Source organism: Delphinapterus leucas, chromosome 1 (assembly GCF_059928025.1).
Source record: "Delphinapterus leucas isolate spDelLeu-1000000601 "Yukka" chromosome 1, BTC_Dleu_Yukka2, whole genome shotgun sequence".
Taxonomy (NCBI): domain Eukaryota; kingdom Metazoa; phylum Chordata; class Mammalia; order Artiodactyla; family Monodontidae; genus Delphinapterus; species Delphinapterus leucas.
Window position 1 is genome coordinate 11,908,033 of NC_143129.1, and position 15,165 is coordinate 11,923,197.

General features: G+C 37.6%; 1 protein-coding gene across 1 annotated transcript in view; it reads left to right on the top strand.

The window, feature by feature from the left end:
• Positions 1–15,165, top strand: part of KCNT2 (potassium sodium-activated channel subfamily T member 2) — a 180,760-nt gene that overhangs the window by 99,585 nt on the left and 66,010 nt on the right. The window contains exons 10-12 of the mRNA XM_089901855.1: positions 1,165–1,299; positions 1,538–1,633; positions 13,470–13,581. Coding sequence (XP_089757981.1) covers positions 1,165–1,299; positions 1,538–1,633; positions 13,470–13,581 — 343 coding nt within the window. The remainder of the gene's footprint in view (positions 1–1,164; positions 1,300–1,537; positions 1,634–13,469; positions 13,582–15,165) is intronic.

Below are 15,165 nucleotides of genomic sequence, written 5' to 3' on the forward strand. Positions count from 1 at the left end.
CTGGGGATCTTGGACTCAAAGCTTTGGTAATACTCTCTCACCGTATAAAAGAGTAAGAAATCCTGCCTCTTGCCTTCCCATAAAAGGAAAATTCCTTCTAGTGAATTAGTGAGATGACTAATTCAAGTGATCATGCACTTGGAGAAGATCCTTGGGGAACTGACTCTTCCATTTAAGAAGCTAAAAAGAGCTACTGTTCTTTAAGTTTTACACTTCTCATTTTAAATCAAAAGATGTAGAAATCAATTAGCCCAATTCTTCTTATCTATCTTCAATCTGTTCTGAACCTAGAATACTCTTGCACTCATTCAAGTTTTGATACAATCTCCCTTATCCAGTTCAGTCCTATTTTTGTAGTTTGTATGAAGCAAAGGCAATGAGATAATGGTTTTCTTAATTCAGCTTTTATGGTAACATTGTTTTTAAATTCAGTGCTAGGTAAAATTTTTATCAGTGATAGGGGAGAAGACTGACTCTGTGGTAACTCATAGGAACTTGTGTCCTAGTTTAGCAATTATTTCCTGCAACCAACAAAATTACTTCATTCAATCACTTGCTCAAAAGTGGCTAGAAGGTAGGCTTGAATGCAACCAATATTTATATATTTTACATGCTCTTGGCTGTGTAGAACCAATCTATAACACATAGCTTTACACAAATAAATAATAGACATTTAAAAATAAGTATTTTTAATAAGTATATTTCTTTACTAGGCTTGACCATCTAAATTAATATGTGTTCATTTCTATTCTTACCAAAAGTGCCTCAGGGATAAAAAATGTGAATGTCGTGTCTTTGAAATAATGTGCTAATTGTAAAAACAAGGTTCTAACATGTTCTAATTCTATTTGGTTGTAAAATGGGTGTTTCCATGTTTTATTTATAAAATTAATAAGTATTATTAAATAAAGATCCTTAACGCGTGCTTTGAAATGGTTGAGATCTAATGAAACATAAAGAAACCCCAAATACAATTTACTTCATATCAGTAGAGCATATTGTCTTATATTAGTTCCCATAACATCTACCAGTGTCCACTCTGTGAAAGCCACGTATGAGGGCAACCTATACGCCTATAAGCGCAGGGGTGTAAACAAGTTTTAGCACCATCCTAGTACTGAGATTTATTGAAAGTTCATTTTTCTCTGTTGGTTTTTATCAAAGTCTAGACGATTTACTCAGGTGTGGAGTGACTTTCGCTGCCAACATGGTGGTTGTGGACAAAGAAAGCACCATGAGTGCCGAGGAAGACTACATGGCAGATGCCAAAACGATTGTAAACGTGCAGACCCTTTTCAGGTAAACATCTGGATAACCCAGCCCTTAAGCATCTGTGAGATATATGACTCTGTGACTCTGTGTATAAAGAATGAACATGAGACATTTATACTGCAGTTATGTTTATTCCTTTCATCATAAAACAAATACTTATTTAGGACCTAATGTATGGCTGGTACTGTGTGAAGTTTAATTTTTAACATCAGGTCAGCAGTTCTTTTAAAAATAAAAAGAATAATGCATTTGTTTTTTCGTATAGTTTAAGAAATTCTAAAAAGCTGTGTGCAGTAGCAGTCATGATTTTTGCCAAACCACGCATGTTTAATTTTGGTTTTATGCCCAGCAGTAGCCAAAGGTATGCATTTACATACTGAATAACCAGGAAGAAAAGATCGCAAGGCTAATATACCCATGTTAGGAGCCAAGTCACAATGTTATCCTCACTTACTCATGAAAGACACTTCCTGTCTTTCAATAATTAAACCCATCCTGGTAGGAATTCCCGTTAGGGTCATCTTTGCGTAAGAATGAGCAATACTGACCAGAGAAAAGTTCATGCTGTGAGCAAAGTCAAAATTGCCAATAAATCAAGACATCGGTGTCATTTGGAGTGATTCTTCCTAAAATCATCTTAAAATTTAAATAACTAAAAGATCATTATTTCAGTTTTATGAATTTTGCAGAAGTCTAAAGGAAATATCTGAGCTACCAAATTATGAAAGTGAATAAAGCAATCTGAACTCTATCTTTATCTCCCCTCACTTCATACCTTTGTATTGTAGCAAACCATATATTGAGGATAGTTATCTGTTTATAGTTTGAAGTCAGAATTCAGGAGAGAGAGCCAAGTTGTGTGTCTCACTTAAGTTGACTATTTATTCTATGATCTTAGGCAAATTACTTTCCTTCTCTAAACCTTGATGTCTTAGTCACAAGGTTGTTGGAGATTTAAAAACATATAATGCCTTAGTACCTGCCTGGTTGTTTTCAATTTCTCAATAAATGTTAGCTACTATAATTATTAGCCGTAGACTTATCACTTACGTGGGGCAGAGTGGAAAAGCTACAGACCTTGGAACAATATAGCAACAAACTTCATCTGACATGATCTCTATCCCAGAGGTTCCCGCAGAAAATTACTGTGACTTTGAGTATGTTTCTTAAGCTCATTGAAATTCAGTTTCCCTCATCTATAAAATGCATGTGGAGAATAATTAACCCTTCTTACAGTGTCAGTGTGAGGACAGGAAATCAGGTATGTAAAGAATCTGTCACAGCAATTGGAAAAATCTACCCTAACTTGCATTAGAATCTCCTCCTGTTCCAGAAGGAGTAATACACCCTCTAAAGTTAACTGTAATGGGCAGTTCATTTAGAATATAGCTAACTAGTCATTGAGCTATGTAAATAGTACATTTAAAGGTAGCATAGCACATGTTGAAAATATGACATATATATAAGCATTCTTTTTTCTCTAGAGAATGAAAAAGGAAACCACAGGGTGGAAAATGAATTCAGATGGATGAGATTTATAGCCAATGAATAAAGTAAAATCATACTTTTTGATTCCATGCTTGGCAAAAGCTAATTACAGTTTTAACAGGAGAGGATCCTGGTCTTTTTGATTAAACGTGCCATTTTAATTTTCAGCTTATTGTGAGTTTATTTCTCTTATGGTGACAGTTCTATTGATTTGACATATTGTCTGAATGAATTATTTTTATTTCAAGAGAATAATAAACCTCCATCTTACTGAGAGGTGCAAAGGCTCTAATTAATTTTTTTCAATGAACTAGCTGACCAGAATAACTAAGGGCAGCTGCACATGTGGTTGCTGGTGGTGGGAAGGCCGCCTTCCCTGAGTACCTGGTGGAGGAGGCATCACGTATTGAAAGAATGACTGGATGAGTGAATGAGTGATTTTGGATCTTTTCACTATTAAGGTTACCTATCTTCAGCAGAACATTTTAGAAATTATGCAATTTGTATGGCTCATAAAAACATCTAGACTGAATAGTTTCAAGCAGAAATTTGAGAAGAACTATGAAATACCCAAATTTTGTTCTCTCTTTTCCTGTGTCTGTAAAGGCATTATCATTTTTCTAAGTATATAACAATATTTTTCAGGAGAAAAAAAATTATGATAGACCCACAGACATAGAAAACAAACTTATGGTTACCAAAGGGGAAAAGGAGGGGAGGGATAAACTATGAGATTGGGATTAACATATACACATGACTATATATAAAATAGATAACCAACAAGGACTTACTGTATAGCACAGGGAACTCTACTCAATATTTTATAATAACCTATAAGGGAAAAGAGTCTGAAAAAGAATATATATATATATATATATATATATATATATATATAGGTATGTGTAACTGAATCACTTGCTGTACACCTGAAACTAACACAACATTGTGAATCAACTATACTTCTATTTTAAAAAATATGGTAATATTTAAAATAAACTTTAAAAAATCTATGAAACTTTTTTATGGAGTAATTCATCAGCTGTTAATCTAGGCATGCTAAACTAGGCTAGTCTTACATAATAAAAGAGTCAGATACAAGTGGGTCCCTATGGTATATGGAATACCATTTATGTAGATAAATGACCCAAATCGTACAGAGTTGGTAGTTTCATTTTATCGGTGCAGTCAGTCAGATATCACCCTTGAGGTCACTCTGCCACATTCCTTGAAGGTTTCATTTCTTGATTCACTGTGACTCTTGCCAACCCTGCTTCTACCATAATTCTTGATGTTTTCAAAAATCCTACCCAGATGGTCCTTTCGATGTCTGACCTTAGCCACCTATTCTCGTGGTCATTAGAGTACCAATAATTCCTCCCCGCCATATTCTGAATTTCATTCAACTCTCTGAGCACTACTACTTATTTTCTACCTCATTGCTTCCCATATCCCCCACTCCGAACAGCCCTTTTCTGCTGGAATCTACTGTCCACTGATTCTACTGTCCTTAGTCACCTGAGGGCTCTCTTCCCTCTTTACCTGGATTAAACTCCAAGATCAGTCATGACAAACAGTCCTGTGCTGAAACCCTAAACAGCCAATTACTGATTATCTACTATGGGCTAACACAGATCTCAACTCTGTTTCCTTTTTCTGTCTTCCTCCTACTCCCAGTTTTCTGTCCTTTCAGATTTTCTACCCACCAGCTTGCATGAAATTTCCTAGAGGCAGATGACAGCACTCCAGAGAGAGGATCCAGTTACTCTTATAAGTAAGCGTCAGGCACCCAGAAGTCCAGTCACAGTGGGTGGATAGCAGACTATTTATTTAGGAGAAAAGCCTAGGGCCCCATCTCCAAGAGAACTAGATTCTTACACATCAAGTATGCAAGAGTAAATAGTGATAAACATGATTAAAGAACACAACTTAGGTAATACAAACAAACTTTAACACTTCATGAAGTGGACAGTCTGCATTCCCAAGGGTCCAGAGAACTCCAAACTGGGGTGAGAGGCAGAAAGTTTTTATAGCTTAAAGAATAAGAAACAAGGAAGAGAAAAAAAATAGAAAATGAATAAGGAACAAGGATATAAGTACAGAGCCCAGAGTTGGCTTGGCATTTGGGGGTTGGCTGACTGACTATAATCTATATCTGGTCAAGTGGGACATTTACAGGAACAGGGAAGTTTAGGTTTTGGTTTGCTGACGTGGCACCCAGGGCAGGAGCCACTCCATCTTGGGCCTAGAAATTATTTCAACAATAGTAGGTCTAAAAGATCTCAGCCAATCCTTGCATCTTTATGACCGTCATTCATTTCCTCAAATGAGAGCCGATTTCTTACTGGTTAACTAGTAAGGCTGGGGTGTTGATAGAAGTATGGCTAACAGAAGCCATTTCAATTCTGGGATGTGTACTCTGATTACAAAACCAAATTGTGCCACCCTGAGTGGTGAAATAGAATGCTTAGCTGCACCTGGAGTTTCTCTTAAACCAAACCTTGAACCTATCACACTGTTTATGCTGAAGCATTTTAACATAAAGTGAGAACTGTCTATCTTAAGAGTCATGCAGCTGCTATTGATGGCGCTTAGGATTTAAATCAGAAGAGTCCCAAAGTCTAACATCAAGTTCATTTTAATCTAGGCAGCCTGAATGTGCCCACACTATTGCATCATCCTGCCAAGCAAGGTTGCTGAAAGGACTAAGTGAGATGATTTCTGAAAAGCACTCAGCAGTGCCAGGCACGTAATAGGCAGATAATAATTGGCAGTGTCCTCAAGTTGCAGTTTCTAAAATATCGTGGTCACGAAAATGTGGAAGCAGACATCATGGTTACTTTATTAGTTAGAAAATTGGGGCAAGAATTTAGATGCGATATTTTCTTTGGCTTATTTATTTCTAGGAGACAATCAAATCTTGTGATCTCCATAGTATCTGGATGGTACTAGGCAAATAAAGAGTACTGTATACTGTTACTTTATATGGGGTGATGCTACATTTTATGCTAGCATTTCTGACTGTTTAGCTGTTTGGGCCATGCCATTTTAACTTGATTATTTTGACATTCTGTTTGGATGTGGGGTTTTTTGACTTTTACATTTTTTGCTTCTAAAACTGTGAAGGAATGTGTTAGAAAAGGCTTCAATCTGTGCTTATATTAGAGCCCAGGAGACAAGAATGAGATGGAATTCAAGTATGAAATGAAAGTAAGAGTGCTCTAGTTCACAACCTATTGATGTAACTGGTATGACCAGTCTGAAATAAGGTTAAATTTGTTATTCAGAAGCTCAGATTGATCGCTTGAGCCCCTACCTGCCCAGCTTACTAGGACTCACAGCTTTACTCAACAGGACTCTCTTCTCCCCGGATTGTTCAAGGACCTTCAAAGTTAGTCCCCAAAGGCAAACAGAAGCTCCTTAATTCACTGGCAGTGTTTATGTGCATGGGAGGTGGAAAGGAGAGGAGAAGTTAGGGGAGCCTTGGGGGCATGGGGAGAATTCCTTTCCGTCTGCAATTGCATCTGTGACATAGTTTTGTGATTGAAAGCTGGACAACACAGTTAATGTGTCTTCATCCACCTTGTGTGGCAATTACCTATTTGCTGGTTTGGCCCCAGAGAACCTACCCAGGAAGTGATTCATCTTTAACATCCAAAGCCTAGAGCATGGTGTCCAGAGTTTTAATGCTCATTTAGTGAGCACTCTGAAGTGTGTGCTAGGATGGCTGGACCAAGAGGAACCTCCAGCCGTGCTTTGTGCCAGCATGAGCTGCCTCTCCAGAAGGACCTAAGTGGGTCCTTACCCAGATGTGTTCTTTCTCGCAAGGTGAGTTTTCCTTTATGGGTTCTTAGTAGCCCCATAAAGCAGCAAACTTCCTCTGGGATGACCTCTAGCCCAGAGGTTCCAAATGCCCTGAGGAAGGAAATGGCTCCACTACTTTGCTCAGAAGAGACTGAATCCTTCGTAGCTGGCCCACCACCTCCCCCAGAGAGCATTTCAGAGCACAGAAGACATTGGCAGATAAGGTCTTTGTCAGGTTAGAGCCTGTTAAACTTTCTCTCCTACCTGTCTAAGCACCTTTCCTTACATTTCTAAGAGAAACACTCAAGTGAGTCTCCCTAGCACAAAGATCCCCTGTCTGATTTCCAAATTAAAAGAAAAGCAGGGGGCTTCCCTGGTGGCACAGTGGTTGAGAGTCCGCCTGCCGATGCAGGGGACACGGGTTCGTGCCCCGGTCCGGGAAGATCCCACATGCTGCGGAGCGGCTGGGCCCGTGAGCCATGGCCACTGAGCCTGCGCGTCCGGAGCCTGTGCTCTGCAATGGGAGAGACCACAACAGTGAGAGGCCCGCGTACCACAAAAAAATAAAAATAAAAAAAAATAAGAAAAGCAGGTCCTTACTTTCAAATTTAAGTTTCTCTTGCTAAAGTTTTACCTAACAAGGCGCTCGATACATTCTGAAAATATTGAACGTTTTCACATTTTTATGAACGAGTATTAGTATCTAAATTAAATTTAAATAGGCACATCAAAATGTGCCTTGAATGAAAAGCAACCACTTCAAATGCCCAAGACATTTTGGGGTAGGAAGTTTTGCTGTACTATCCAAGGGAAGTATTAAGCAAGTCATTTAAGGACTTAGCTAGAGGATTATAAATTTGGCAACTACTGAAAGAAAATAGAAGAATATATGTGATCTAGTCCAGTGGGTGAAGGAATGCCTCTCCCTGAGGAACTGGTCTTTTACTAAAAAGGTAAAGGCAGAAGTGGGCTTAAAAGATGAACAGAGCATTCCACAGGGGGGCAGCAAATACCAAGGCGCTAGGTACTAAACATCCAAGGACTTGGAGCAGAGCCAGAGGAAGGTACGCCAGAGGCTGAGATGGAAACCAGAAGCCAGACTATTCATGGCTTTGAAGAACACTTTAGTAAGTTGCCCTTTATTTTAAGAATAACAGGAAATCATTGAAAGATAGGAAAGTTTAAAATATTATTTTAGCTACAGTGTGAAGAATGGTTTGCGGAAAAGTGAGAGTGGGTGAAAACCGACCAGTTAGAAGACTTTTGAATTGCAAGGACTATAAGATGAGCATAAATGTCAAGTTAAAAATAAAAAAGGAATATCGTCTCTAGCTTGGCAAAATAGACATAGTCTTACTGAAGAAATAACACACATAGGCACTTGGGAAACGATGTAATTCAAAACATTGATACCGAATACATATCAATGCAAGAGTGATTTTTTATACAGTGCAAAAATTTTAATATTTTGTTCGGTTTACATGGATTAAAATTTTAAATGCAGGAGATATCTGATATTTATTATACTGTCATTTATTACTACTACCCCAGACTCAGATCTAAAGTGTTTTAAAAACATTTGTGAAAAAATATGTTCATGTTTGTTTTAGTGCCAATATTCAATCATAGTCTAAAACTGGGGGCTCATGCATCTAAGTGTGTTTCTATACCTTTCATAATAATATACACCCTTTGTTATTCAGAAACATCATTCCCAGCCACCACAGATCAAAATTTATAGTGTAACACACTAGCTCACTAAGTAATATTTTTATTAAAATATTGTAAATAATTTTCAGATTTGTACGTTCTGATGTTTGTTTGTTTTGCTTTAATATATACAGGCAGCTAGTCTCAGAGTTCTCCCAGTCTCTGAAATGAAGTATATGGTATGGTTTTCATCCTTGTGTTGGTTAACATACCTGGGCATGTCAAAATTATTTATTAAATGAATTAATTCAAGCAGATGACAATTCCATAGATATTTTACACAATTATACTTACGTCACCGAGTAAATTGGCCCATCAAAATGTGTCTTGAATAAAAAACAACCATTTCAACTGCCAAAGACATTTTGGGATAGCAAGTTTTGCTCCAATGTACAAGGAAAGTATTAAACAAGTCATTTAAAACTTAAACTAGAGAAGTAATTGTAGAACAATTTAAAATAGAACAAACTACATTATTTTCAATTACTATATTGCTTTATGATAATCCTAGTACCTAGGGAAAAGAGACTTATGAGGTCATTTAATTCTAAAATGTTATATATTCAAAATGTATTTAGGTCATATTAAGGCTCAGAAATGGATGTACAGTATTAGTATTTTAAAGATATATAATTAAATCTATTAGACAACCAAATTTGCAAATATAAAGTATTATAAATGAATACAAGTAATATTTTATAGATACGAAGGGCACTACAATAAAATATTTCATTATTTAAGTATTATTTAGTTCTAGATTTTTCACTAGGTGGCAGACTTAGTGCAGTTTCTCAGTTTAAACTAACATAAATGGTGTAGGTTCAATTATATAGAACAGAAATGGCACATCACATAAATTTTGTTGTCCTATCTAATTTCAACTCTAGAAGTCACTTAAATACAATGACTAGATCACTCAATCATTTTATTACTGACTCTTACTAAGACCTCAAATACATCTGGCTACATATATATATATATATATATATATATATATATATATATTTCTGTTTGATGTAATGTGTTAGAAAAGGATTATAAACAAAAGATTTCAAGTGGTCACAAATTTGTCTAAAGTTAGAAAAATAATATATGTGAAAGATAAAAGCCATATTTCTCAAAGAAAATAAAAATTTCCAAAAGTTGAGATATATTTTTCATTTGTTTACTCTTTGTTTCCTCAGAAATTCCTTCTCTGGCCATATATCTCAGTACCTTCCAAGATGTTCCTCACAAGCTATCCATTCACTAGCATCTTAAAGCTATTTAATTTGTGAACCACAGATTTTAGTCATCCACATTTGCCATCCTTAGAAAAATATGTACATCCTTATAATTTATGAATTTGTTGCCGTTTCCTCTATTAGATCATAAGAGTCTAATATAAAGGCAGGAATTTCATGTTCCACTTCTTTTTTATCTCCTGGAGACCAGAGCTCTCCAACAGCAAACACTTGATATTTATTTGCTAAATTAGATACTAAATATTGTCCTCAGTAAATTGAAACAACAATAATGAAGTTATGATCTAACAGCTCCTATTTCCGGATAGATACAGAAGTAGAGATTACAAAAGTTTAAAATAGAGTTGACTTGTAATATCTGAAACTCCAACATGTTACTAGATATTCTTAATAACTTACTATTTTATTTGGGTCATTTGAGTTTCCTTTCCTACCTACCTATTTATTAAAATAGGGAGGGGGGCAGGTTCGTGTTCTAGACCCTGACTGTGTGTGACCCAGGCTCTGCTACCTACTAGAATGTTACCTTGAACGTTTTGTTTGGTTTTTCTGGGCCTCAGTTTCTTCGACTGTAAACTAATAATTGTAAGTAAATCATAGAGTAGTTTTTGGAATTTGAAGAAACAGTAAGTGACTCTCTCGATTTCCTAAACAAGTTGGAAACTATCGAGACCCAAAGAAGTCAGGCAGTTGGGGATCCCATGCTAGGCAGAACTGTGTAACGTTGGTGCCTGGCAGTAGTGGAGAGCCCTGATCAGGAGCCCTGCTAGACAACCACTGGGTCTTCCCTGTAGGGCTGGGCTCACTTCATGGCCTGGCTCAGACTGGCACACACCCAGAGATACTGAAAAGGCAGAGTCAGGAGTGAGCCATATGTCCCCAACTCCTCCCAGGGAACAGGGGGTGCAGATGGAAGCCCAAAAGAAGGAGGTCCTTAACCTGATGTTCTGAAGATTACATGAATCAATACATGGAAAGCTCTAAGAATCATGCTCTGTAAATTTTAGATATTATCGGGTTTTGGACCTTTCTTTAACCTTCCAAAAGATTAAAAAAAAAAAAAAAAGTGAAAAGACAAAGAGAAAAACCTCAGGTCAGTTAATTTTCCTTTTTAGAAGCTCAGATCATGAATATGGCATTTATTCTCTAAATGAGACTACATGCTTTATCTTCATTCGTCCATGTTGCTCTTATTTATTCATTTTAGTTTCTGTTTTGACAGCCGATTGACACACCATATCATGGTAAATATCTTTAGAGACATTGTTCTTTTAAGATATTTCTTAAGTGAATACTTTTGAAACTTCCAGATGGTACGAGATTTGTCATTTCTTAGGCTTACCAGATGGAGTCCCACCAGCCCAAAAGTCAATTGATATTTTTTTCTATCAGGCCAGTCTTCTAATTTTTCAAAAGTTTCTGAGAAAATGAACTTTTAATCAAATGTGCTACCATTGGGGACTTCTGAGTGAGAATAGAGCTTCTAAAAGAAAGTCCTGAGGAATACAGATTATATGGTGTTTCTCCATAAACTAATCTAGTTAAATCACACCCCTTCTTCACCAAGATTTAATCCACTAAACCAAAAATACACAAATCAGAACTGCGAGATGTGTTTATTGTAACAAAGAATTATCAATTAGAGGAATATAATGTGAACTACTAGGACACTAGGAGGGAAACTTTGCCTTCCTGGCTGCTGTGCTTTAGTAGGAGGGCTGAGGTGTGGATGAAACCAACCAGAGTTTAGTGCAAAATGCAATGTAATAAGCAGTATTACAAATAAACCAAATACCAGGAGCCACTGTGGATTCTGACTTTAAGCAATGGTACAGCTTCATCTCAATGAGATTTGATAAGAACTTTAAGTAATTGTTGAGATTCCAAATATAGGGGTGGAGGAGGAAAGTAAGGAAGGAGGAAACTACATTTCAAGCAGAAATAGCAACAGGAGAAAAAAGAAAAATGTTAAGAAAATAGTAATACCACCACAACTAAGGAACAGGACCTGTTATGTATCAGACACTGTGCTAAGTCTTTCACAAACTGTATCTCTAAGTTTCATACCACTTCTCCTGTACAGAATCTGAGGTTTAGTGTTTCCTCAATCAACTCAAGGTAACAGAACTATTGTAAACCGTGATGAACTGCACAAATAAAATTATACTTTGCGGTACGCGGGCCTCTCACTGTTGTGGCCTCTCCCATTGCGGAGCACAGGCTCCGGACGCGCAGGCTCAGCGGCCATGGCTCACGGGCCCAGCCACTCCGCGGCATGTGGGATCTTCCCGGACTGGGGCACGAACCCGTGTCCCCTGCATCGGCAGGTGGACTCTCAACCACTGCGCCACCAGGAAAGCCCAATAAAATTATACTTTTAACATTAAAAGTCAACAAAATAAATTATGTTCTGATTGTTCTTTTGCTGATATTATTTCAATCCAACTTATTACAAGTTACCTGTTGTACTTAAAGTACAATAATATTTGCTCTCAAAATGGAGATGAGGCCGTGTGGCTATATTTGTTCCTCTGAAGAGTGGATCTCATGAAACACCTGATGATACCGTAGTTTGCAAAGGCTTTGATTAGGTAAGTCTCGATACCGGTCCAGCAATGTAACCAAGAGGGCACATGTAGTTTTCACAGATAACTCTGAAATATAGCATTTTTAAGCATTTTTTAGGTCTTAACTGATAGGGTGACTAAGCCCCCTGGAAATTGACCTGAGGGCCCCTCAGGGAAGGCCCAGCAAGCCTGCAGACAGACCCTCACTCCCTGAGAGGAGGGAGAGGGTCTAGCAAACCATCCATCAGCTTTAGGGAGTTAGAGCCGAGGAAAGGGGTAATCGCATCCGTCATTCTGGAGTTCAGAGTCAGGGCTCCCAGCTTCCTCTCTAAGACACCAAGCCAAGCGCTCAGGCAGATGGAGTAACAGTGCCCTCACTCCTGGACCCCGCAGATAATGTGAGATCAGCTGGAGATGCTGATTTGTTTCTGAGCCACGAGTCAGATGTTTCTGGCCAGCATATTTCAGTCAGTTCTAGTGCCTGAGTTCAAGGCATGGGTTCAGCTACTGGTAGGAATTTGAAGTGGCCATAACTGGGTTTGAAGACATATTGTATGGAGAGCAAAGCTGATTATCACATGATGTGGCCGCCACAGAGAATCTCAAAATATTTGAGCCAGGACAGCTACCAGTGATCACGGACATCAGCTAGAGATCAGATCATCAAGCACAGCGACAATAAGAAGGTGTTTGCTGTGGTTTTATTTTGCCCGGTTTTTCGGCGGGGGGGAGAAATCATGCGTGTGCATGGGTATGTGTGCGCTTGCACACGTGTGTGTTTTTGAGGGAGAGGAGGTAAATGGAAAGAACGCTAATGCAAAACTCTGGGCAAGTGGAAAGTCTCAGGATCCTTCTAGAACAATGCCATCAATTGAGCCATGACCTCAGTTCATTACAATGAGTTGTTATTTCAGTTAAAATAGTTGCTCTTCTCAGAAGTTCATTGTAGCAGGATTTGGCATTTAAAAGCACATACTATGAGGACAGGGAACCATAGAAGATCAAAGAACTCAATTATGAACAATAAGCTCATCATAGGAAATTTTTGCCAATCTGGATATTCATCTTACAAATTTCTATTTCAATATTATCCATGAGGTAACTTCTTCAATCAGCTTTATGAATGTGTGGCAAGAAAATGCCTAATAAAAGCCAAATTACTGAATTTATTTTTCTTATGGTGCTAAAATGTTGGTTAAAATATTCTTTGGGAAAGAGGGTTTCATTTTTCTTGCACTGCACAGAACAGGTGATGTGGTATGGCCTGCTCTTATAATTGCGTGTAGTTTTATGCCTACAGCTAGGTATCACTCACTCATAAATATGTTGTTATAAAAAATACCATATTGGATTGTTAGCGTAATGCAAATGTTTCTTTGAAATGCAGGTTGTTTTCCAGTCTCAGTATTATCACAGAGCTCACCCACCCAGCCAACATGAGATTCATGCAATTCAGAGCCAAAGACTGTTACTCCCTTGCTCTTTCCAAGCTGGAAAAGGTAAGAATTCACATCATGAAGTAAGTTGCATTTAACCTTTTGGGTTGAAAGACTAACTCTAAAATTTCTACATGTAGAGAGGAATGCCATGAAATAGTAAAAATAAAAATGCTGTTTTGAATTCCTATATGGGGGCTAAAATCTTAATTTATAATTTTTTAAAAGTATTGATTGATGGATTTGAACCATTTATATCACAAGTGAACATGATAGAGGTATCTCGTTCCATCATCATTAATCATAAATTGAAAGCATGATATATGAAAGAGTTAAACTCAACAGGAGTATATATACTCACTTATAATGTCCATTATTGATAATACCACGAGTACTATGTCAAGACATCTATATTTACGTAGGAATTTGCAGTTTTCATAAATCCTTAAAGTCCTAGGAAACTTGTAGGCTTTGTTGAAAGTCAGTTCCCAAAGGAGATAATATGAGACACAAGCTCACAATCTGAGACAAAGCCAGGTTTATTGCTTACGTAAGGGAGGCTGTCACCTCAAGAGAGCTTTTTTGTTTTTTTTTTTCGGTTTATAAATATTTATTAAAATTGAAAGTTGTTTGCTCTTCTATCCCATGAGCATCCATCCACCTGCCTGTCACCTGTTTAGATGCATGACTGCTGTCATAAATGCCCTTGGAATCTTTAGGATAACAGAACATCTGCCTTTGCTTAAAACTCCTTGTTCCTTGCCTTCCTAGCCAACACCTCTCTTCACAACTTTATATAAAAGGTCTCCAAAATTTGTACCCCAAGTGAGCCATCCATGAATAAAAACATATACCTGGGATCCAAAAAAAGTTGGCCTGGACATGTCAAAGACTCAAGTCCACCTAAGAAATAAGAGTGGTTTTATAATAGCCAAAGATGAATTTTCTCCCCACAAATCTAAAAAATGCCTGCAATCAGATAGAGCTAATTAAGACTCAGGAGAGCTTTGTCAATGTCTTGGAGTGGGGAAAGGAAGGTCAAAGTTTATCAAGAGTTGGGAATTGTATTTAATGAGGCTCTTTTCAAGTGGGGACTTACTAGGATTGGGAAGAGATGAGAATAACGCTAAGGAAGACAGTAGCGTTGTTGCAAAGTCATGTTATGGGCACAGAAAGGTGTGGTTTTCTTCTCAGTATCCAGGCTGAGTGTGGGGATAAATGGATTTTGCATTCCAGGCGTACTTGATACTAGTGTACTGGGAGAATTCGATGTAAGAGAAAAAAATAAGATCCAATCTTATACATGTGAAAATGTGTTAAATCTATGCCATCTTTATTGTTTGTAATAATATTTATGAAATAGAGATAAGGATGGCTTACATTCTTTTTTGGTTAGTTTTTTTCTTTCACTTCATTTTATTTTGATTACCTGTTACGTCGGGCACTGTCCTGATTCCTGGGTGACGTACTGTTGAGTGATGTCACTTCTTGTCTGTGAGGTACTCACAGAGTGAGATACTCTTGTCTTATGGTTTCCATCTTCAACGCTGGTCACATACATTGTGTTGGTGGAGCCTTGCCACTGCCCCTTTATAGGCATAGTTACCTTGTTGCTAGGCACTGCTTCCAGATGAGGAAACAGAGTTT